The sequence below is a fragment of the Lithobates pipiens genome, unplaced genomic scaffold (assembly GCF_037356315.1).
Source record: "Lithobates pipiens isolate NorthernLeopardFrog02 unplaced genomic scaffold, aLitPip1_a1.2 Scaffold_18, whole genome shotgun sequence".
Taxonomy (NCBI): Eukaryota; Metazoa; Chordata; class Amphibia; order Anura; family Ranidae; genus Lithobates; species Lithobates pipiens.
The window spans coordinates 267172770-267197413 of record NW_027507758.1 but is presented as its reverse complement, the minus strand read 5'-3'; the positions used below and the strand labels follow the sequence as shown (position 1 = coordinate 267197413).

The window sequence follows — 24644 nt, the reverse complement described above, 5'->3', positions numbered from 1 at the left end:
TGGTTAATGACCTTACTGTGTGATTGTTCCCCGGGCCTCTTAGACTCTAAAATTAAACTTAAAACTAATTACTGTTTCCTGATGTTTATACAATGCATATACTACAAGGTCAACAGTGGGTGTTTAAGAACCCATTATGTCGATGTTCTATTTTCGTGCTATTGATAATGGCTCACATTCCGTATTGATTCTACATGTGACATATCAGTATATGTTTAAAGCCTAATGCTGCATACACATGATCGGATTTCTCGTCAGAAAAAGATATGATGGCTTTTTCGATGGGATTCCGCTCAAGTTTGCCTTGCATATACACGGCCATGCAAAAGTACGACCACCAAGAACGCGGTGGCCTGCAACACTACGACAAGCCGAGAAAATGAATTTCAATGCTTCCGAGCATGCGTCTAATTGTTTCTGAGCACGTGTAGGAATTTTGCATGTCGGAATTGCCACAGACGATCGCGTTTTCAGATAGGAACTTTTCCCGGATGAAAAATTGAGAGCATGCTCTCAATCTTTTGCTGGCTGGAATTCCGCCAGCGAAAAACAAATGGAGTGTACACACGGTTGCATTTTCCGACAAAAAAACTCTCATCGGTTGTTTGCAGGGTGAAATGCCGAACGTGTGTACGCGGCATGACTGCAGACATTTTTTTTAGCTATAGAAAGAACGTGGAAGAGTTAAAGTGTTACTAAACCCAGGACCCTGCATTCACTATATCCACACCTCCCAACATTTTGAGATGGAAATGAGGGACACCTACTAGCAAACGTATGTAGCCATAGGACACGCCCCCTGTCACACCCCTTAAAGGAGACTTAACTTTAAAAAAAAGGTTAATTAAGTCCTCAAGGGCTTTTTTTTACCACTGCTATTACTTTACATCAGCTTTTAAAATTTACAAATGCAGCAATTTAGAATTTTGATGAAAGATTTAGCACTGGGAAACACTTTTTGAAAGATAAAACGTACATTTTATATATAACTATATAGATCAGACCAAAATGAGGGACAAATGAGGAGGAAAGAGGGACAGAGGGACATTGCTCCAAATCAGGGACAGTCCCTTGAAATCAGGGACAGTTGGGAGCTATGACTATATCTGGTCTCCCACAGTACACAGAACTTGGAAGTGCAAACTGCTAAATACCCTTTCAGCAGTATATAGCAGTCTTGTGACTTCTATCAATGTCTGGTAGAGCACTGGATAAAACGTATGTCCTATGAGGCTGCATGACCCCTGGTTTTCTGTCTGGACAGTGCTGATTGGTCCTCTGCTGATCACATGCACCCTCCCCAAAAATAACAAAAAAAAACTCTCTAGCAATACACACCAAATTGAGCATGTGCAGCGTGCCTCCTAGTGTCCTGTTCTATCAGCAGATGGATTGGGGGACAGTAAAATAAGGGGAAGATCAGAGAATACAGGATCAAACAGCCTTTTTACACAATGCGGTGGATTAACCCCTTAGGTTGCATGGTGAGTAAAACAAGCATGTTTTACTGCATATAAAGAATGATTTTACTGTTGTGGGTTTAGTAACACTGTAAAACTTTTTCAGATTTTATTTCAGTCTTTGACCTCCCGTTTGGTGACATCTTTATGGCACAGAAAACAATCGAAAAACACTATCAGGAGTGCCAATCCTTCCCCGTTCTGCTCGAAATGTGCATTTGCATAATGAAAAACTCTAGAATTTATACCAAATATTCAAACTGCAGTTTTTTGGACGTGTATTGCATGCAAACTAATAACAGCTAACTTATTCTTGGTTGCTACAAGGCTTACACTCTTTTTAACAGTAGAACTATTTTAAAGCAGAACTATAAAAAAAAAAAAAATGTGCTGAAGCACCTAATTAGTCGCCCTGAAAATCCCACAAATGTTAAGCCTGCTAATGAAGTTCACCTAATGTAGTTTCCTATGATAGTGCTGCACTGCTTCAGAGCAGAGTTGCTATTCTCATGTAGGCTTTGCCTGCTTACACTACAGTTGGATGGTAAATGTTAGATTGTCATACAGGATCCTTTATTTGTACAATACGAAAGCCTATAAACAGATGTTTTTTCAAGTCTTTCTGGGCTTCTGTTTTAGAACTGAAAAAGAGACTTGAGACTCTACAATCCAGCATTCATTTCCTGTATGGACCTGCTCATTTTCTTCCACACTGCAATTGATTCCCTAATTCTCATTATGAAGCATTATAGCACTATTATGCCGCGTACACACAACCGGACTTTTCGACAGCAAAGATCCGACAGAACGAATCGGACAATTTGATCGTGTGTGGGCTCCATCGGACCTTTGCTGTCCAAAAATCTGACGGACTTTATAAATAGAACATGTTTCAAATTTTTCCGCCGGAACTCCGCCGGACCCAGTTCCTATCGAGAAATCCATTTGTGTCTACGCTAGTCCAACGGACAAAATAAAATGATGCTAGGGCAGCTATTGGCTACTGGCTATGAAATTCCTTGATCTAGTCTGGTCATATGTCATCACGTTCAAATCCATCGGACTTTGGTGTGATTGTGTGTGGCCAAGTCCGTTCATTCGGAAAGTCCGTCGGGAAGACCGTTAGGTAGCTAATTTTGGAAGGATTTACTACTATGCTGTAAATACACAGCTGAATAAGTCAGAGGAATTGCAGAGAAACGTTTCTCTTTTATTATATATAGGTAATCCTCCCTTAACGACCAGGTTCCGTTCCAACGTACAGGTCGTTAAACGAGGAGCCACAAGTAATCAATATTTTAAGCCTTCTTACCTACGGTACTGTACTTTATTGTCCAAAAAAAGGTCTGAACACAAAACTCAGACTCAATAGCATTGTTTTAACCACATCAATACAGGACACTTTCCCCCCTTCCTGCCCAGGCCAATTTTCAGCTTTCAGCGCTGTCGCTTTTTAAATAACAATTGCGTGGTCATGCAACACTGTACCCAAACACATTTTTTATCAATTTCTTCACACTAATAGAGCTTTCTTTTGGTTGTATTCAATTACCACTGGGGTTATTATTTTTTGCTAAACAAATTTAAAAAAACATAAATTGTGAAAAAAAATTAGTTTTTCTTTGTTGCTTTTAAAATTTGTTGTAAATAAGTAAGTTTTCTCCTTCAGTCATGGGGACTGATGAGGCTGCACTGACGGGCACTGATAATGTGGCACTGATGGGCACTGATGAGGTGGCAAAAATGAGGTTGCAATGATGAGGTGGCACTGATAGGTACTGATGATGGGCACTAATTTGCAGCTCACTGATGGGCACTGATAGGCAGCACTGATGGACACTGATAGGTGGCACTGATATGCAGCACTGATGGGCATTGATAGGCGGCACTGATGGGAACTCATAGGTGGCACTGATATGCGACACTGATGGGCACTGAAAGGCCACACTGATGGGCACATATAGGCGGCACTGATGGGCACTTATAGGCAGCGCTGATGGGCCCTGATAGTTGGCACTAATGGGTGGCACTGGTGGGCACTGATAGATGGCACTGATAGGCAGCACTGATGAGGAGGCACTGGCAAGCAATACTGATGGGCACTGATTGGCACCTCTAATGGGCACTGATTGGCAACCCTGATGGTCATGGGTGGGCATACCTGGTGAGCATCCCTGGTGAACATGAGTGGGCATCCTTGGAGGGGGGGCTGCACTGATAATCAATCAGCGCAGACTCCACTGTCAGGAGAGCAGCCGATTGGCTCTCCTTCACTCACATCTGTCAGCTCGAGTGGAGGAAAAGCCAATACACAGCCCTTCCTGTTTTGATTGGACACAGCTGATCACATAGTAAAGAGCCTACATGCCGCGCACAATCGCAGCTTGTCCTGCTGGACGTCATATGATGTCCAGTCAGGATAACTTAACCACTTTGCACAAGTCATTCTGTTATATGGTGGGCGGGAAGTGGTTAATTTGCATAAGTACAGAGCACAAACGAAAATACTGTACAATACAATGATGTATAGCGCCTCGTTCTGGTGGGGAGAGCTGGTCGTAAGTCCGAGTGGTCGTTAAACAGGTAAGTTATTAAACAAGGAGTAAGTGTACTTGGAATTTGTCCAGATCTTCCATCTTCAGGAGCCGTAAAAGCACATTGCTAGTGCTGGGCTTTCAAATGAGAAAGCTGTTATCTATCTCTGCTGGGTCTTTTCTTCTGTAAAAAAAAAACTGTAAATAAATGAAGTGTAACTCTGCCTTTGTGATAATACTCTAAAGCACATCAATGAGATAGGCTTTGTAAATAGTATGCATTATCTACATATTTTTGACAAATCTTCAGTTATGGCTATTATTTACATTGGGTAAATTCAAAAGGCATATGGGGAGCAATTAACGTGGCAGGGGAGGTTCACTGTAGCTACCAAGTTGACCACCACTGATTTACTTTACTTTTTTCATTTAGTTATCCATAACCCTTATTAAAGCAGCATTAAACCCAAAAACAATTATATATAAAATTGCAGCTTACCAATTCTTAGATGTGATGGCTGCATTCGTTTTCTTTTTTAGGCCTTTTTCCCTTTCACCGGGTAATCCAGACAGTAAGTGTTATTTTTCAGCGTACTTTAACAGACTAAGCTGTCAAGACACAGTAGCAGTTAGAGGGTTGGGAAAAAACTTTTTAACACTGACAGGGGTGTTTATAATGGTCACCTTGTGTTCATTTATGTTAATTCTTTATCCCAAAAGAAAAAAAAATGTTGCTGTAGCTGCTTATAAAATGTGAGCTGGAGTTCAGCTTCACTTTGTTAGTCAAGTCCATCTAAATATGCATATCTATAGCTCCACACACACTATCAGATTTTCTGATGAGTGTTTCCTTCAGATTTACCAAAACCATATAATATGAGGTCAAACCTTAGGCGTTTCAATTTGTATGCAATCAGGCAGGCCCTTGTACTACATGGTTTTGGTAAATCTGAAGGAAAAACTCAGCAGAAAATATGATAGTGTGTAAGGGGCTTAACCCCCCTGACGGTATTCCCGAGTCTGACTCGGGGTGGATTTTTTATACCAAAAGCGGTATCCCCGAGTCAGACTCGGGACTGCATCGCTGGATCCAGGAGGATGTTTACTTACCTTCTCCCTCGGATCCAGCGTTGTCTCCCCGCTGTACGAGCGAGCCGTGTCTCGCTCGATGCATCACATCGCCGATCTCCGTGCCCTGCGAGCGTTGCGACGCACGGGCACGGAGATCGGCGCCAAATTCAAAAAGTGAAACAAACAGTAAACATACAGTATAATGTAATCTTACAGATTACATTGCTGTATGTAAATATTTCACATCCCCGTTGTCCCTAGTGGTCTGCCCAGTGTCCTGCATGCAGTTTTATATAATAAAAACTGTTCTTTATGCCTGGAAACTGGAGATTGCCCATAGCAACCAAACTGTCACTGTACATCAAAAATGATTTTAGACCAGCTAGAAAACAGCGATAATAAATTAGAATCACTCGCAGAATTGAGCGATAGCGATTTGTGGGGAGATCCGTCATCAAATACTGAAAAGTAATGACAGTGACAATTCTGCAACTGAGCAAATTTCAGTGTTTTTGATTTGATTACATTATTGAATAATTTTTATTATTGTTATATTATTATTTGGTACAATTATTTATAATTATTTATTATATTATAATTTATGATTTAATTTTTCAAACTTTATCATACCCGGGATGTCTGCTAGACTCTGGTTTGGACAGATTTAAGTGAGTTATTCCTAAGAATTGCAGGACTACAATATAAAACGCCAAATTTTCATGCAAAATAATGGTACCGCTTTTAGCACCTAAAATCCGAAATAATCGTACCGCCAGGGAGGTTAAAGGCCCATACACATGATCAGACTTTTTGACAGCAAACATGCAAATTAGCTGTTTTAAGTCAACATCCGACCGTATGTACGCTCCATCGGACAAACTTTTAAGGTTTTCATCTGACTTTTGTTGGCTGTGCGAACGGACAAACTTTCCGGCAACAAAAGTCCGATGGAGCAAAGTCTGATCGTGTGTACAGAAAACCATAGGACTTTTGCACAAAGTACAAACACGCATGCTCAGAACCAAAGCAAAAGATCAGACAACAATACAGAAGTTGACCAAAGGTGGCGGTAAAGAGCAGAAAAACCACGTGATTTGATGAAAGTTGGCTGAAAAAGTCCTGCCGTGTGTATGCAATACAAGTTCACGGCTGACGCCCTTTGAACAAAAATTCACGAGAAAGTTTGTACAAAGTCCGATCGTGTGTATGAGGCTTTACACCACCCTCCGTACCAGACTGATAATGCTGCTGTCCATAGATGTCTCTATTGCTCATTCTTCCAGAGTGTAGGCATCCTAATACGATAGGTGTGTTACTAGTTGGATCACCAGGTGAAATATAGAAAAATGGTGGCCATCACATCTAAGGGCTGCTAAGCTACACTATATTCATTTTTTTTTTTTTTGGGGGGGGGGGGGGGTTAATACCGCTTTAATCATCAAATCAAGTACTTTCTTCTTTAAGTTAATCGCATTTTCAAGCAGTGTTGTAATCGGTGACTCAACACAATGTAAGGAGGTCAACAACTTTGCCAAGGTGAACTTTCACCACCAAGATGAGTTACAGACATAGAAAGTTACTTCATAGTATATACAAAAGTGATCCTGAGTTATCAAAATGGAATGTGTAATTCTCTATATAATTGAGTATTAGGTTATTAACAACTGATGCTTGGGCGGATTTGAAAAGAAAATCTGAGTAGTAAGAAAACTACAACAGAAGATGCTTGTATAGAGTGGAAAATCTTGCAAGTATATGCTCATTATTATTATTATGTACTGTACAGAGTGTTACTAAGGACAACAATATGTCATTATATGACAACAACACAAAAAAACTAATTGCAGTAGTAAAAAACCCAAAGCCCCATACACACTATCAGATTTTCTGCTGATTTTTTCCTTCAGATATAACAAAACCATGTAGTGCAAGGGTCTGCCTGATTGCATACAAAGTGAAACTCCTAATGTTTTACCTCATATTATATGGTCTTGGTATATCTGAAGAAAAAAAATCAGCAGAAAATCTGTGTGTATGGGGCTAAAGAGTGAGGTTTATCAATTTTGGCACACAAAAAGCCATGGTAAAACAAAACAATAAGCAAGGCAAAAAAACAATACCATACTGTAAAACTCATCTCCAGGTAGAACAAAATTGCTTCCTTAATGATTCATGTCTAGGGCAGCGCGACTGGCATTTCTACATACCCAATCCTCTGCTTCCCTGGCAATCGGCACTCTACTCTTCTCCCCTATTCTCCAGTAGTAATTAATTTATGTCAATTCTTTGGCTTCCTCATGCCCATTGCAGGGTTATAGGCTCTCCATAAAGCCTAGTACACACGGGCCCATTGTCGGGTGGCATCAGCTGGTTCAATAGAAACTGGCTAACATTTGGCCCATATGTACTGCAGTCAGTCTGGCCAGTTTCTGTTGCAGAGGCATGACAAAAAAAAGGTCTGCCAATCGGTTCCCGATCAGCGCTCTCAGCCAATGGCCCAAGTGTTCTGGTGGAAGGGCCCGTCCCTCTGTCAGAACACAATACATCAGCAGGGGAGATTGCTGTATTAATGAAAAATAACTAAAAAAATTGCTCCCTTGCACTGGTACTGATCCATTCCTCCACACCGCAGGCTCCTCCATGCTGTGAGAGCGGTCCCTGCAGTCTCTCCTCCCCAATGCCCTATCCCATCCCATCAGGATTAAAGCCTAGCACACACCAGTAGTTTTTCTGATCAACTCAGCAGGGAGAGAAAAAACTGACAGCTCAGGATGAGCTGCTGTACTAACTATCTGACGTTAGTACAGCGACTCATTTGCACAAACCAATCAATATACGCTTATTGCGATTTTTTTACCAGAAATATGTAGAATAATACACATTGGCCTAAACTTATGAAGACATTTGTTTTTGGGGATATTTATTATAGCAAAAAGTAAAAAATATTTTTATTTTTTTCAAAATTGGCGCTCTTTTTTGGTTTATAGCGCAACGAAAATAAAAACCGCAGAGGTGATCAAATACCACTAAAAGAAAGCTCTGCTTGTGGGAAAAAAGGACATACATTTTGCTTCGGTACAGTGTCACGTGACTGCGCAAGTGTCAGTTAAAGAAACGCAGTGCCGTACGGCAAAAAATGGCCCGGTCATTAAGCAGGAACATCTTCTGGGGCTGGAGTGGTTAATGCATTCTATTCAAACTTTCTGTGTGTAGCAGCCCTCCTCAGCCCCCCTATTACTTACCTGAGCCCCATCTCTATCCAGCAATGAATCTCCCTCTTGATTGGCTGAGACACAGCAGAGGTGCCATTGGTTCACGCTGCTGTCAATGAAACTCAGCTAGCCAATTAGGAGACAGAGAGGGTGGAGCCGAACAGTGGCTCTGTGTCTGAATGGACACACGGAGCTGCGGCTTGGTTCAGGTGCCCCCAGAGCAAGCTGCTTGCTGTGGGGGCACTCAAAAGGAGGAAGGGGCCAGAAGCAGCAAAGAGAGACCTGAGAAGAGGAGGGTCGGGGCATTAAAGCAGAAATCAAGCCATAAATAAATAATCAGTCCATAAAAAAAATAAAAAGCAAATCTGCTGCAATAATCACCTTCAAAGTGAAGCAGTGATTCTTTTCCATCACTAGATGTTCTCAGTCTTCTGGCTTGAATGACAGCCAGCATCATTCAGGACACTTTCCCTGAGCTCAAAATGCCATGGACCTGCCCTCTGGGAGGGTATCATCATGCAACCAAAGTGCTAGGCAGATTGCTACAGTACTGAATAACATTCACACATCAATATGTTAGTAGTCACCCTTAGGCAGCAGGAACCGGCTGAGATTCCAACTGTTAATGGGCAGGCTGAATGTACCAAGTTGATCGACTGGACAACTTGGGTTCAACCAGCCTGTTGGATTGTCTTGTGATTATCGCTAGCGGCTGCTAAAGCTGCTAGCGATAATCACTGTCTTCTCAAGGCGGGGATGGCTTCCCCCCAGAAAATTGCTCAGCAGGAGGGTTTCCCCTGTCAGCACTGTCTGTGTTGATGGGGGAATCGTGCAAATTTCTGCAGTTCTAAGATTTTTAAAAGTTTTATTATCGTTTATGTTTTGCAAGTGTACTGGGGTAGAATGTAGGGCCTCGGGTTTCTACCTGTGCATGGATAATGGAAATTTTCATTATAAATCAAAGACATTAAAATTACATTGAGATAGACATTGAAATGATGAGACCCCTTTCACACTGGGGTGGCAGGTCTGTTTTCGGCCCCAAGAAGGGGTTAAAAAGGGGTTAAAAGTACCCGTGTTGCGGCACTTCTGAAGTGCTTTTTTTAAGCGCTTCGGAAGCACTGCCCATTCATTTAAATGGGCATGGGTGGTTAGAAGTGTTGTATACAGCACTCCTACACTGCCCCAAAGATGCAGCTTGCAGGACTTTTTTTCCCATCCCAAGCGCACCGCCCCAGTGTGAAAGCACTCGGGCTTTCACACTGGGGAGGCTTGAGAAGCAATTTTCAGGCGCTTTGCAGATGCTATTTTCATTTAATCTGTTTAATTTGTTTTTGGAATTTGTTTTATTTATTCATATTTGAATTGGGATTGATTCAAAAAGTTTTCAAATTAAATTCGAAAAGTTTTTTAAATTCTAATCGTTTTTTAATTTCCACAGCAAATAGAATAGAAAATAAAGGATTAGAATAGAAAAGAATATAACAGAAAATAAAAGAATATAATATCATATACAGTAATAGAGTAAAACAGAACAGAATAGGATAGAAAATAAAAGAACAGAATGCAATGGAATAGAATAGAAGGCAATAGAATGGAATTAAAAAAAGAATAGAATGTAAAATACATGTAAAATTGTATATATTTTATGTACATATGTTTTATTTATGTATTTGCTGTTCTATGTGCCCTAAAGAGGAACCAAAACCTCTTAATATTGCTGCCATCTTATAGCCCGTACACACGGCCTGAAAATTGGACGACAGATCGTCTGACTTTTTTTGCTTAATAGTCGCAAGTAGAAATTGAATACATTACTAAAGTCCTGAAAATTATCGTAAGTGATGTCATGTGTTGTAATGTATTTGTATTGTATTTTCGGACGACAACCAAACTGACTAAATGAAAATCGTACGATCTGGTATCGAATGAATTGTCGTCATCGGCTCTCGACAGCTCTGTACTAACAATCCGATTATCGTACGATCGTGTATTTTTTGTCCGATTTTTGGATCGTGCGTATGGGCCATAAGCCTCTGTTTGATCTGCAACTGCCATGGTACTGCACATGCGATCAGTTATGACACCGGCCATGGTTGGAAAGTTTGGTTGAGGGCACAAGCAAATGTTATAGTTAGCTTTCCCAGCATTGCCTGGAATGTAACTATTTTTGAAATCGTTAAATTGATGGATTTAGTTCCGCCTTAATGGGAGTACAGTGGTGTTCACTTTAACATTGTCAGTTTGCCATATGGGTACCTTCCGCTACCAATCAGGCTACCTATCCAATACAGGCATTCCCCACTTTTAAGTACACATTGGGGGTTATTTACTAAAGCTGGAAAGTGCAAAATCAGGCTCACTTCTGCATAGAAACCAATGAGCTTCTAACCCCAGCTAGTTCAATTAAGTTTTGGTTAAAACCTGGAAGCTCATTAATTTCTATGCAGAAGTGAGCCTGATTTTGCACTTTCCAGCTTTAGTAAATACACCCCATTGTGTACTTAAAAGTGGGGTATGCCTGTAGACCTGATAGGCTGATATCAAGACACTCTATGACATTTGACATTTGTACAGGACTGAGTATTTACTTCTTGTCCTCATATGACAGTGCTGAGGCAGTCAACAAGTACTGTCATATTAGAAAAAGGGGAGGACATCACGTGTTCCTTCATAACCTAGAAGTATTAGCTATTTTCTTCTCTTCCACCATATGTACAGAGCAGCAGGGTAGCAAAGGAAGAATACAATTACAAATGTTTCTGGAAGGCATTTACCAAAGTAGGCTAATGTTTAAGAAATTATCTGTTTTAAAAAATAAAAATTAAAAACAGCAAAACAGTTTAAAAAAAAAAATGACGTTATTCCAGCAGCAACATGGTGTTAATTACACCATTCATAAGCTTTAGTGCAATAAAATGGACAATAAGCATATACATTTTAAAAGTACTAAGGATGAATATATAAGCGGAGATCCACAGTAAATAATGCTATTCGTGTTAAATTTTCCTGTGTAATATTAGCTAAAATAAAAGGCACTAGATAAAAAAAAAAATAAGTAAGAAAGAGAACTAAATTTATCTATAATAGTCAGTGGTCTAGTTTGAAAAAGTCCATGTACTGTCATATCATATTTTATTTCTTCACAACAATAGCAATAATATTCTCAGTGGTGTATCCGTTTATTCTACGCTCATACTAATTAGTTCCAAATCTGTCCAGTGTCTTCGATTCTCTTGAGCTGTATGCTGTCAGCACTGCATAACAATAAAATGAATAGTGCAATTTGAAAAATACATGTGTTACTGCCTACCCACATCAAGGTGAAATGCAAATTCTTTGTCCAAAAAACTTTATATATCCTTTCATAATATCCAGGAGCATGCTTGTTGATGAACCAGAGGATCCTCTTTCATTTTACAAGGATGTTCCTCTAAGTTGGTCTGTTTGAAGTTTTACATTTTGAGTGCAACTGTACAGCAAAACTAAATCTGCCCATCTGTATTTGGTTTGTTAATACAATACAAAGTAATAGTTCCTCCAGGCAAAGTTTTTTAACATGTCTACAAGAAAAGAGGGCTTCCCTCAACCATATTGCCTAGCCACACATTCAGCAGTGCAGAGTATTAGGTAGTACGGGAAAAACAGTAGCTCAAACATCAAGATTTACGGCACTGAACAGTGCTCCCTTGATATAACTTTTACCCATTAGTCATCAACTTTCTGTTTAGGAAGAAGGAGGCTTTAGACCTGATATCTCAGGAATGTAGCTATCTTTTATCTATGCAGACCACTGCAGAGCCCCTAACACATGAAGTTCACATCCTGTAATCCATGTAACCTATGATATGCACTAATTTTGTCTTTGAAGATCTATAGCTGCATATCTTACTTGACTGTTAGCCAAATTGTTAACCCTTGCCAATGCCTGATAAGAATGTAATAGATTGAAGATGGGTTTTACAAAGTATATTATCAGGATGTATGAGCTACAAAAGTGGTAGACAGATTCTAAAAAAAAAACATACACTTTTACAGATTCTTAAAAACATACATTTAACATCTAAAGCCAAAATGATAATTAATGGCTCAAGTCTTCAGTGACCTAACTGCTGTTTTAGGGTTAAAAGCGTTTGAAGTGTAAAATAAATACATTTCCTTTAGTAGTGCATAAGGTGGGGGGGGTTAGAACCTCTGTCAGATTTTTGTAGTTTTTTGCTTGAGGTGATTGTAGATGTATTAGTGCACTTGCGACAGAAACAATTAAGTAGTCTGTTTATTTTTTTATTTGCACTAAAATACAATTTTTCAAAACAAGCTTTCGGGGTATGTTTGTGCATCAGTACTTCTTGGACCTTGATGAAAAGGACATATCTCTGAAAACTTGTCCTGAAAAATTGTATGGTAGTGCAAGTAAAAAAATTAACATAGACAGTATTTAATTATTTCTGTAGCTATTTGCAAACAACCTGCCCTGTACCTATACACTAACTGCCTTATGATGGTGGGTGCATACCCTAGAGCAGTCTCTAAACTTTTTAAACAAAGGGCCGATTTATTGTCGTTCAGACTTTAGCAGGGCTGGACTGTGGCCAGCAGGAGTAGAAATTGTCCTGGCATCAGTGGGAGTAAAAATTTCCACATTTTGTATGGCGGGGGGGGGGAGATAGTGCCCCATTGTTGGTATCCTAGGGAAGAATAGTGCCTCCATTATTGGTGTCGGTGGGAGAAATGGTGCCCCATTTTTGGTGTCAGATGGCAGAATAGTGTATCATATCAGTAGAAGGAGTAGTGCTCCAAGGGCTTGATAAAGGCAAGCAAAGGGACACATCTGCCCCCAGACCACAGTTTTGAGACCACAGCCTAAGCCCTTGTACACACGATCGGAGATTCCGACGGAATGTGTCTGATCGGAGCGTTTTGTTGGATATTCCGACTGTGTGTGGTATGCATCAGACTGTTTGCGTCGGAATATCCGTCGGACCAAATTTTTCAACTTGCCGGAAATATTTTCCGACAAAATGCTCCGATCGGACATACTCCGATCATGTGTAGAGAATTCCGATCGGACAAAGTGCCACGCATGCTCAGATCAAATTCCTACATCCAAGCTATTGGCTATTAGCCTGAACGTAGTCCCGTTGTAACAAAATAACGTCATCACGTTCTGAACGTTCAGATTTTCCGACAACTTCGTCCAACCATGTGTATACAACAGTTTCGGACAAAATCCGTCGGACAAAATACGACGGACAAAATCCGATGGATTTGGTTGTCGGAATCTCCGTGTGCACAAGGGCTTAGAATGATACTGTTCTGAAGTGCTGCTTATAAACAGCACTCCAGAAATACACATTCACCACTTCTCCATTCTTAAACATATGGTGGTAATAAGGTGGATAAAGGAATCCTGTAATGAGGGAATTATAGAAGTTGCCATTGCTGACCTTTCATTCTGAAAATGCTGGCTGCACGGCTGTCATGCTGATCCAAGAACGCCATTACTGTCTAAGTCACTGGCTTGGAACAAGCATGCATATCACAATTCTGACTGCATTTCTTGCATGCCTATTCTGGGTCATTATCTGAAAGTATTTAAACCAGTGGAGCAAACTGCCATAAGGAGGTTCACAATAGCAGGCCCAATATTTCTTGTAATACAAGCTTCTTTACATTTATCAGGGTGCCATATTCAATGGAAAAAAACACATGATGATGAACAAATTAGATTCCCAAGTAAATGTATTTTCACAACTAAGTTGTTTTACATGGCAAGAAAATAGAAAATGAAAAAAAAAAACTCATGATGAGAGCAGTATTGATTCTGCAATGAAATGGAACATTTTCATGTACTAGTTCTTAATACATTGCAGCTGGAACTGTAACTTAGGCAATACTTACAGATGGCCTGGTGTTTTAAGTTGCTACAAACATTTCATAAAACGGTATGTGATTTATGCACTAAAACCAGAACTGGATCAATACAAATACAGATAATAAGTTCACCTTGTATTTCATTTGCGACAATAAGTTAAACTGTTTTAAAGATAAAAACATTTACTTGAGAATAATAATTTTACCAAAATAATCAACGTTTTTAGGCATTTTCAAGTAGATAATTTAGTGATCAGATTTAAAGTTTATTGATCTTAACCCTACTTAGAGCCATTTTCCTTCAGTTATTGCATATGTGTTACATGTACATTTTAGGCATTAAGATTACTTAAAAATCAAAACCAAAACCAAAATATTATATATTTTCTAAAAGCAGAGACCTCTAAAGAAATAATAGTGGCAGTTGTCATTTTTTGTCACATAGTATTGTTTATTAAATTAATATTTTGAGTAATACCTACACTCAAATTATGTTAAAAACACTGTAGAAGTGATTGATGGTTGGACTAGAAGTGACTGGGTGGCTTCTACTAGAAATCTGGCAGCCAGGAGTAAAAATACAAACGCCTAGCTGTTATAGTGTAGTATATAGATGTTGGTGCTGCCAATAAAGTAATAGTTAATTCAGTGGCAGTAAAAGAGTTATTATAAATACAAAGCATAAAAGAAAAGCATCCATTATTGATATAATGATTATAGGCTAAAATATTTGTAAATTGAAAAAGTAGATTGCATTAATGTAATTTATAATCCTACTGTAGATGTAAATTGAAAACAAAGTCAGGGAGCAACCCACATTTAATGAAGATTTCTTTATTCAACCAAACATTTGCAAAACCATGCTGTAAATATGTAAAAATATAAAACCTGATTACAATTGTTCTTGTTATTTAATATGCAAAAACAAGATATGAATTATTTCTCTAGGAAGATGAATGAAGTATGTTTTGTGAATTGAAGCATCTATAGGATGTGATTTTTAGTTTAGCTTCCTGATTACATACCTAAACGTACAGCATTATCTTTCATCTGAGTAGATATTGTAGATTTCTAAGTAGATATTTATATTTACATCTACAAAGGGATTCTAGACTTCTGTTTGGCTGAGAGCTGCTTGCAATGATATTTTATAGAGAAGAGAATGCCAAACAAAATTGGTCCCAGTTGGAATGTTTCTCAATCTCAGGGACTGAGCCAATGGGACCCCCAAGAACAGTATTTGTTGTTATCAAACTGCAGTGGAATTCTCTAAAGGAGAAGGTTTTGATATAAATTCTGCATCCTGACATTCTTTCTTTAATATTAATCCCAAAAACCTCTATTTCCTATTAACAGCCAGTGAGGTCAAAGGCACTAATTTGAACCACTTCCCATTTATATCATAGCTACCCAAAATTTGGTAGGTTATATTTAACATGCTTTGGGATCGTGTATGCTAAGTCCATCAAACCATGAAACCATCAAATCAATGGAAACATGATACAAGGCTCCTGCCTCTGGGCCTGGGGATGTCACTATTTACAGTTGGTATATGTATAATATTGTCTATACTCTGTACAATTTTCTTCCAGTTTATATTCCTGTTATAAAATACTCTGACATCCGAGATTTTTAATAAAACGCTCCATACCTATTTTGCCTCCCAGTATCTTCAGGAACAACACTGCCCCTGAAGTCGCATTCCTATCAGTATTTGTTGAAGATCTGCAAAATATGCAATTAAGATGGTCTCACATATATTTTGCTTAAAATAAAACCATAGCTAAAATATTTTTCATTGTGGATAGGGAATAGTGAAAACCTGTCTATTTTTTTTGCTATCTGTGACCCAATCCAGATATTTCCTTACACTTCCTGTACTGTAGACCCAACAGGAAATTAGAGTAAATCTCCCTAAAGTAGAACTATAGGTAAAAATATTTTTTTTTCTTTTTGGATAGAGTAAAGCCCCATACACACTATCAGGTTTTCTGCTGATTTTTTTTCCCTCAGATTTACCAAAGCTATATAATATGAGGTCAAACCTTAGGAGTTTCAATTTGTATGCAATCGGGCAGGCCCTTGCACTACATGGTTTTGATATATCTGAGACAAAAATCAGTAGAAAATCTGAGGCCGCGTACACACGGGCGGACTGTTCGCCCAACTTTGTCCGCTGAACAGTGTTTGGGCGGACAGTCCGCTCGTGTGTGGGCTTTCAGCGGACAGTTTCAGCGGACAGTTTGACGAACAAGGTTTTTCGGAATTTCCGTAAAACTGTCCGCTGAAACCTTGTTTCAGCGAACAGTCCGCTCGTGCGTAGGCTTGTTCGTCAAACTAAGTTCCGCGCATGCTCAGAAAGGATTTACACGCCGAAAGTTATAATGCAGTGTATAGGACGTCGTATTTTTTGTCCCGTCGTACGTGCCGTTCACATCATCGCGCACGGTTTCAGCAAACTGTTCGTACGTCGTGTGTGGCCATGTCCGTCCATGCTAATTTTGAGCGGACTGTTTGCCGAAACTGTTTGACGGACAAAGTTGGGCGAACAGTCCCCGCGTGTGTACGCGGCCTGATAGTGTGTATGGGGCTTAAGGGATGGTCATACGCTCTGTCAAAAAAATGTTTCCACCATCTGTGTCCCATTGCAGAGATTTCCCATCACTTCCTGTCCTATAGCCAAATAAGAAGTTTGAGGAAATCCTTGCAAATTAACCAAATTTCTTGGAGACCCCCAGGTCACCAGAACTAGTGTTTCCATTGGAAAATTTCCCCTCAATTTCTTTTCTGGGGACAACCCAAAATTTGGAATTTTCTTTTACTTTCACTTTATGATAATGGTAAACAGGACAAATAGAGAACGTAAATCACCCTAATGTTGACGCAGACAGCAATAAAAACTGACAAGCGTTCTAATACCTCTGCACTCTATCAAAAACTAATAAACAAGTTTTGCCTTTAGTTATACTTTAAGGTATAACTAATCCCCACTACGACAGTTGTCACCAGAACAATAGTTCTCATTGGAAGATTTCCCTTCTATTCCTGTTCTAGTGACAACTGAAAGTTTTGACAATCCCTTTACTTTTACCAGTCATCATTATGAATAAAGGAAGAAAATCGCCCAAGCAGGGACATAGACAGAAATTAAACCACGCTACTCTTTCTAAAAAATAAATAAATTTAGCTTTAAATACATTTTTGATGTGTCAGTTCAACAAATTAATATGTAAATTGAAGGCCTGCCTAAACAATCAGTTCAAATTTTTCTACACCCAGCTAAAGAGACCCCCGCACTAGAAAAAGTTAGTCAATTCTGTAGAGCCGATGTTCAAAGCAAAAGGCATGTTTTCTAGATCAGAGTTATGCCTGCATATATGGTCAGCGTTATGCAAGTATAACAAGAGAGGCCTGGACACAAAATTGTTTCATTGACACAAGTGAATTGAGTACGTAACTGAGGTTGCATCGTTTTATGCTGTACCACAGGCAACTGTGACCAAGTATTAAGGGGTACCACAATGTAACCCCTTCTCCAACAGCCACTTCCAGATCCATAACTTCTACTGTTCCATTTGCATTATGTTTTACTTTTGAGGTCCTGGTCTCTTCTTTTATGAGCTCACAATAAAAATTACTCTATAGATGACACTCAGCAAAGTTATGACCCTTTATGTTAGCAGAGGAGAGGATCAACAGTAAAGAGGATGCAATTTAAAGTATATCTTTAGTCAAAGAGATAGAATGAGAAAATTTTAGAGCCCTTTACAGGTTTAACATCTGTCTGGGGCCCCATAAGAGAGCTTTCCTCTTACTCATTGTCCAAGGGACAACCTTTTCTCAGACACAAAGGGGGTTATTTACTAAAAGACAAATCCACTTTGCACTACAAGTGCACTTGGAAGTGCAGTCACTGTCGATCTGAGGGGGACATGCAAGGTAAATAAAAAAACAGCATTTTAGCTTGCACATGATTGGATGATAAAATCAGCAGAGCTTCCCCTCATTTCAGATCTAATCTTCAGATTTACAGTGACTGCACTTCCAAGTACACTTTCAAGTGCACTTGTAGTGCATAGTAGATTTGCCTTTCGAAAATAACCCCCAAAGTGAAGGAAACTCTCCAACAGCAACGCAGACAAAAAGTAAAAGGCTTCTTTTTTTTTTTTTAAGTTTTGTAAGGGAATGCTAGAACCTCTGTCATTCTTTTATTGTTGTTTATTTCCTTGTTGCAGATTTTTGATAAACTGTTGTCCCCAGAACAGAAAGTGAGGGAGTCCCAGAGATGGAGATTTTAACCATTCCCCATTAAAGTTACACTTTAACTTTAAGCTAAATATATATAGTAGTATAAGTTTGTGGAGTGAGAAGTGAGAGGTGCAGAGCCCCACATGAGTTTTTAACCTTTGTTATGTGTTGGTACAGTTCACTTGGGGAATAATATAAAAAAAAAAAATATATATATATATATATATATATATATATATATATATATATATATATAATATCCCATACCTGGACTGGGTTCATAAGGAAAGTAAAATGTATCAAATTAGGCCTCTGAATGTGCTTTACTGGCAGGTGCTGGTTAAAGATTTTTTCTACATTTTTTTCCCCTCATGCATTATACCAAACTTTTCTCATTCTCCCCGTTTGCAAGCCATTCTGCATTGACAACGTATTGTTTTTTTACGAGTCTACAGAAGATATGTAATATACCAAGCTGAAATGAAAAGATAAAGATGCATTATGTGAAGATTAGTAAGACAATTTAGTAGCTATAATTACTACCAAAAATTTTTTTTATTTTTTATCATATCATCACATCAGTGAATTTTTGCTTGTACTTGAACATATGCATTACTTGAAATGATTTGAGCTGTAACATTTATTGCATTAACTACAGTATATATTGTTTCAAGGGTGTCTCATTTATCTAATTTGTTGCACTTTGTCTTTGACAATTTTAAATTCTTCATCACTTTAGGCCAATATGTATTCTGCTACAAATTTTTGGTAAAAAAAATCCCAATAAGCGTATAATGTATATTAATTGGTTTGCGCAAAAGTTACAGCGTCTACAAATTATGGGATATTTTTATCTATTTATTTTTTTATTTATCTGTTTTTTACTAGTAATGCCGGAAATTAGTGACTTGCGTGGGATTGCAATATTGTACACCTAACTGAAACTTTTGACACTTTTTGGGGACCAGTAACACTAATACAGTGATCAGTGCCAAAAAAAATACACTGTCCCTGTACTAATGACACTGGCAGGGAAGAGGTTAACATCAGGGGCGATCAAAGGGTTAATGTGTTCCTAGGGAGGGCTTACTAACTGTGGGGGAGATGCTTTGACTGGGGAAAGGTAAAGATCTGTGTTCCTGCTTAGCAGAAACATAGGATCAGTACATTCCCCTCTCACAGAATGGTGGTCTGCCTGTCTTCCATTGTATTCAATCACATCAGGAGCGGGTCGCCAGCGGCATGCACACCCCAGACCCGGAAGTGTCAGATCACGTGCTAGGCATGTGATCTGGCACAGAGTGGCCATCTTGACGAAGTATATATGTGTGTGTGGGGCGGTCTGCAGCCCTATCTCTAGCACAGACTCCCCGTGGGAAAATATTTATGCCACCTGCACTATCAAACAATGCTTCCTTCAGTAGAAATTGTCTACTGAAGTCTCCAGGGAAACCAACACTTCCAAAGGGGGCAATCTGCTGGCTCTAGCAACACTCACTGGTTCCTTCTGCTCATCCACAGATCACTATTGCATCCTGTGATAGGGTGACACACTTTAATACACTAAATTTCTATTACCATCTATTTATACTAATGAGCTCCAAACCATCAATAAATGCTTTCCTTAATGTTCTAGACCAATGGTTCTCAGCCACTATTGCTGCCACAGCCTCCCTTCTTCCAGGTCTCTAACCAGCTGCAGAACCCTTAAACCCCCACAGTTCCTCCTAGCTCCCACAGTACCCCCCCCCAACCTCCCATAGTTCCCCAGTGCACAGAGCCCTCAGCATCCACAGTTGTGGCCAGCTTCTCCCAGTGTAGCTCAGTTTCCCACAGTACACCCCTGCCTGCTGCAGACCCTCCGGTCCCCGATAGAGCCCCCAACCTCCAACAGTGTCTCAAAGTGCCCCCCCCCCAGCTTCCTCCTGAAGCCTCAACCCCTACAGGACAGCCAAGTCTGCTGCAGAATCTCCTAGGTCTCTTCACAACTTCCATCCCCCTACAGTGGCACCCAGCCCTCAGCCATCCAGAATATGTACATTTTTTGCATTCCTACAAATTTGTTGTTTGAGTATAAACTGTATTTATTACTGTTGGAGAATAGACAGTTTTTAACAATTTACCATTCCATGGTCACAAAAGTTTGGGAACCACTGTTCTAGCCAATTCTTACCATCAGTTTTGCTTTACTTCTTCATACATTTCTACAGAACAAAAAAAAAAAAGTTAAAATATCAATAACATATTAAAAACAGTTAATATGCTTTACTTTTAAGGGATAATGAAACTAAACAGTTTTTGGTTTTCGTTTCAGGGTAAAAGGCAAAGATGAGACAAAGAAGAACAAGCAGAGAAGAAAGGAGGGAGATGTACAGAGGAAACAGAGGCAGAAAAAACAAGAAAAACCTCAGCGAGGAGAAGGAAAGCAACGAGAAGTCAAAGCCTAGAAATTGGAAAATGCAGACGATGCAGCCGTAACCTTCTTGTGCTCTTATCGGACATGTAAGGCCGCATGCCTCTATGACCGACTTCTGATGCTGCTATACTGATCACATCCCTGGCTGACTAAACCTTTAAATGGAGTGGAGAGCTTTCATACAACTAAGGCCTTAACAACATTCCAAGCTTCTCTAATGAATTACTGATATGCTGAAAAAGAAAAAGAATCAGAGACACCTAACAGAAAAGAATTATGAGATGTGCTCCATGGATGCTTTATATTTTTATGCTTTTATGCATATGTAAAAGACAATTAAGACTCTCTTCAATTAAGACTCTCTTCCTTGTAATTATTAATAGCAACATCTTAGCCTATTTTGTAAAGTATTTTTTCAAGCTGTTTTTTTTTTTTTTGAGAATTATAGACAAGTTATATATGGAAGTCTACAGCACAGTTGTTCTCTAACACATTTCTGTGGTTGAATCACAAAAAAAAGAAAAAAAAAAGAAAAAATAAAGCATTTACCAGCATGTACACATTACTGAGGAAATTATCAAACCATATCCAGCTAAATTATGGTTACCTCACTCCATGCCAGCTGTAGGACTGGAACATTTCCAGGATGTGTTCTTTTTCGGTTCTCTTTACAGTTACAGTAGTGTGAACTGAGTTTTATTTGGGTCGACGCTGCCTCATAAGTCATAATGAGCAATATTACGTTTAGTCAGTGCTGCAGGATAACATTTATACGTTGTATAGGAACAAAATGCGGTACTAATCTCAAAGCAAAGCTGCTCTATGGTTAGACATATTTTAATTTATTAGCGCTCACAAATTTGGTCAATTACATTTTCCTATGCTTGTTGTAGTTTTAGCCTTTGAATGTTTGCAAGGGAAAAATCAGTGGAGAAATGGAGGAGAATGACGTCTTAGGATATCCCTGTAAACTCTAGAAGGCTAACAAGGAGAAGTTAACAGGGAGAGACAGACGTGATCCTTTGTCTAAAATTCATATTGGATAGGGCTCAACATCAGCCAGAATACTGAATTCCTTACGTCCCTATAACTTAACCACATCTATGCAAAAATAAGGACAGAATGTGAAAAACATTTAAACAGTGCCTTTGGTGCTTTTCCAAAATGTGTCCAAGGTGTCACTCAGCAATAACAAGTATTGAATACATTCTGCAGCATGTCATAGTCCTATAAAAAAGGCATGGCTAGATGGTGTGATTGAGCAAAGAGCAGGATGTGAACCACATAATGTTAGATGGCAAATACAAAAATTCAAAAATAGCACTGGGCCTAGCCTACCATTCTTTTTTTTCTGGTGAAATAAATTAAATATAATATCCTCTTGCATTGTAAAGGAGCAGTTTGCAGTCATAAAAGTTTGTAGTGGTTGTTTCTTTGCAACCTTGGAAGAAGTTCTTGGATGGAATATTATCGTGCTTTGCTAGAAATGCTGTTTAATGTATTGAACATCAGAATGGTTTCCAGACGGACGTAGTGTCCCAGACATAATTGCTTTTTGTGCAGGGCAGCATGTTCTATCCCTCTGCTTTCATTTTACTGCTATATCTATCATGCATCTGTCTGCATGTTAAAAAAAAAAAAATCTACAGACCAAAACCTTTAATCCTTCTGCTTCTGGAAGGATCTGCAAAGCATTGATCTGCCAGTCACAGCAGATCCTAACAGCTACATAGGTATTTGGCTGTGAATGGCAGAAGAGCTAAGTAATACAGTAAAAAAAAAAGCAGTATGTCATGGAAACTTTGTGTATTTTCCAGTATTGTTATCTTCTGGAAAAAATTATTATTTTATAATCTGCTTGTTGATCAGCATGGAGAAAGGGGTACAACTTCAATAATGTTGTGTGTATCTATTGAGCGAAATTCCACTACAATAAATATATTTCATGACACAGTTGAGTTTTTAGTTGGCCACACATTTTCTTAATTGTGTTAATATGTTATATGCTGCAAAATTGCAAAATTGATTGAGGATGTTTGTTTAAGGATGACTTATTTGAAATATATACATAAAACATAATTCCATTATGGAGATAAGGGGGTGGGAGGGGAGGGGGGAGGGATGAGGAGCTGTCTGTGTTTTTTGTAATCTAATGGAAATGAAGTAAGCACGGCTGACAACATATGCACGGAATTCAGAGCCGTGTTGTCATGTCAAAGAGGAAGTTGGGAGCATGCTATATTTCTAGTTATTTTGAGCGCTTGCAACATTTTTAAAGTGGAAGTAAACTCCCCTATCATTTTCAGCCAAGGAAGCTGCCATCTTTGCCTCTGTTTAATCTTCAACTGCTATGGTGCTGCACATGTGATTCGTTATGACACCAGCCATTGGATGGTTTGATAGTTTGGCTGAGAGCACAGCCAATGTGCAGTTAGCATTCCCGGCATGCCTTTTTTTTTTAACTGTTTAAATCGATGGGTTTACTTCCACTTTAAAGAAACAAGGTAGAAAAATGTGCATGCTTTCCTGTTATGCAAATTTTTCTTAGCTTAAGCAATTGTAAAATAAATGACCTACTGTTTCCCATGCCTGGTCATCAACACTATTCATCCAGCCACTATTGAAATGGCTAATTCCCCAAGCCTTGTTGGGACCCGAAAGTTATGCCCCTAAGGAATGCTTAGTCTTTGGAATGTTGGACTGTTCCATCTAGTGCACATGCTCTGTTAGCTCCGAAAACACAGTCCACCACTCCTTCATCTCATAGTTTTGCATTCAGGAGAGGAGGGCTTTTACTAGAAAATTCAAAGTTTTTTATAGAAATAGCATTATAATTAAATTCCCTTCCTGCCCACATTGTTTCTATTGCAGTCCTTTCCATTCCCAATGTCCTCAGGGAAATCTCCACCCGCCGCTTACTGTAGGAAGGACCAGCAGGGAGGGTTAGTACTCATATGACCGTAATGAAAAACAAAGGATAAAAATATTTGAATGCCATTTTTTATGATTAAACAGCAGAGATTGAAAATGCAATGTCAGAGCTACCATTTGGGTCATGAGTGATATCTTGTCTTCTACTTTAGGATTACAAGTCTGGTAAACATACTGCATTTGTCCTTAGTCTTTCTTGTGTAACAGCATGAATACAAGTGCTATGCCAGAACCAGTGGAACCTCTTGGCGACAGGGAATCCCATCAAAGGACACCATAGCGGGTTAATTCGCCCTTCTGTTTTGCAACCCAACACTCTTTTAATTAGGCATATTACTGACTGGCAGCTGAATAATTGCAAACTATTAAACGAGTTACTTCATTTCTAGCCAATGCTTAATTACCTAAATCAAAACAGATTTAAGAGAGAGAGAAATATATATATATATATAGTTAAATATGTAAAAGCTGCTGCATGAAAAGAACACGTTGGGAGTGTCAATCTAACAGCAGCTGAGGAGCTAAAGGTTAGTATTTAAAGTTCATATGGTAATAAGAATGTAAGTGAACATAAGGATTCCTCATGTTTCCCATTGCTGAACTTGTTACAATGAAAAGCATTGTTTTGAAGAACATGTCTAGCACCATGAAGTTTTGTTGCAGCCATCAACACATATCCTCTCTTGAAGATGACAGAGTAAATGCTTCCACATGAGCCAGTTTTTTGCCTTTATGATAAATGACTATGCAACATACAAGGATGCACTAAATATAATATACCATAATCAGCAGTGCTTTGATGCCATTGTTTGGAACACCTAACTGTCCACAACTACAGTGACAAAGATCAAATGACAAGGTGATTTCCAAGCTCCATTTTCAGTTAAAGTATTTTGAA

The 24644-nt window shown here is 39.0% G+C and overlaps 1 protein-coding gene across 1 annotated transcript in view; it reads left to right on the top strand.

Annotated features, from left to right (window-relative positions):
* The window catches only part of RSPO3 (R-spondin 3), a 116708-nt gene extending 93944 nt beyond the window's left edge, over positions 1–22764 (top strand). The window contains exon 5 of the mRNA XM_077486937.1: positions 20714–22764. Coding sequence (XP_077343063.1) covers positions 20714–20846 — 133 coding nt within the window. The 3' untranslated portion in view covers positions 20847–22764. The remainder of the gene's footprint in view (positions 1–20713) is intronic.
* Positions 22765–24644: the final 1880 nt, after the last annotated feature.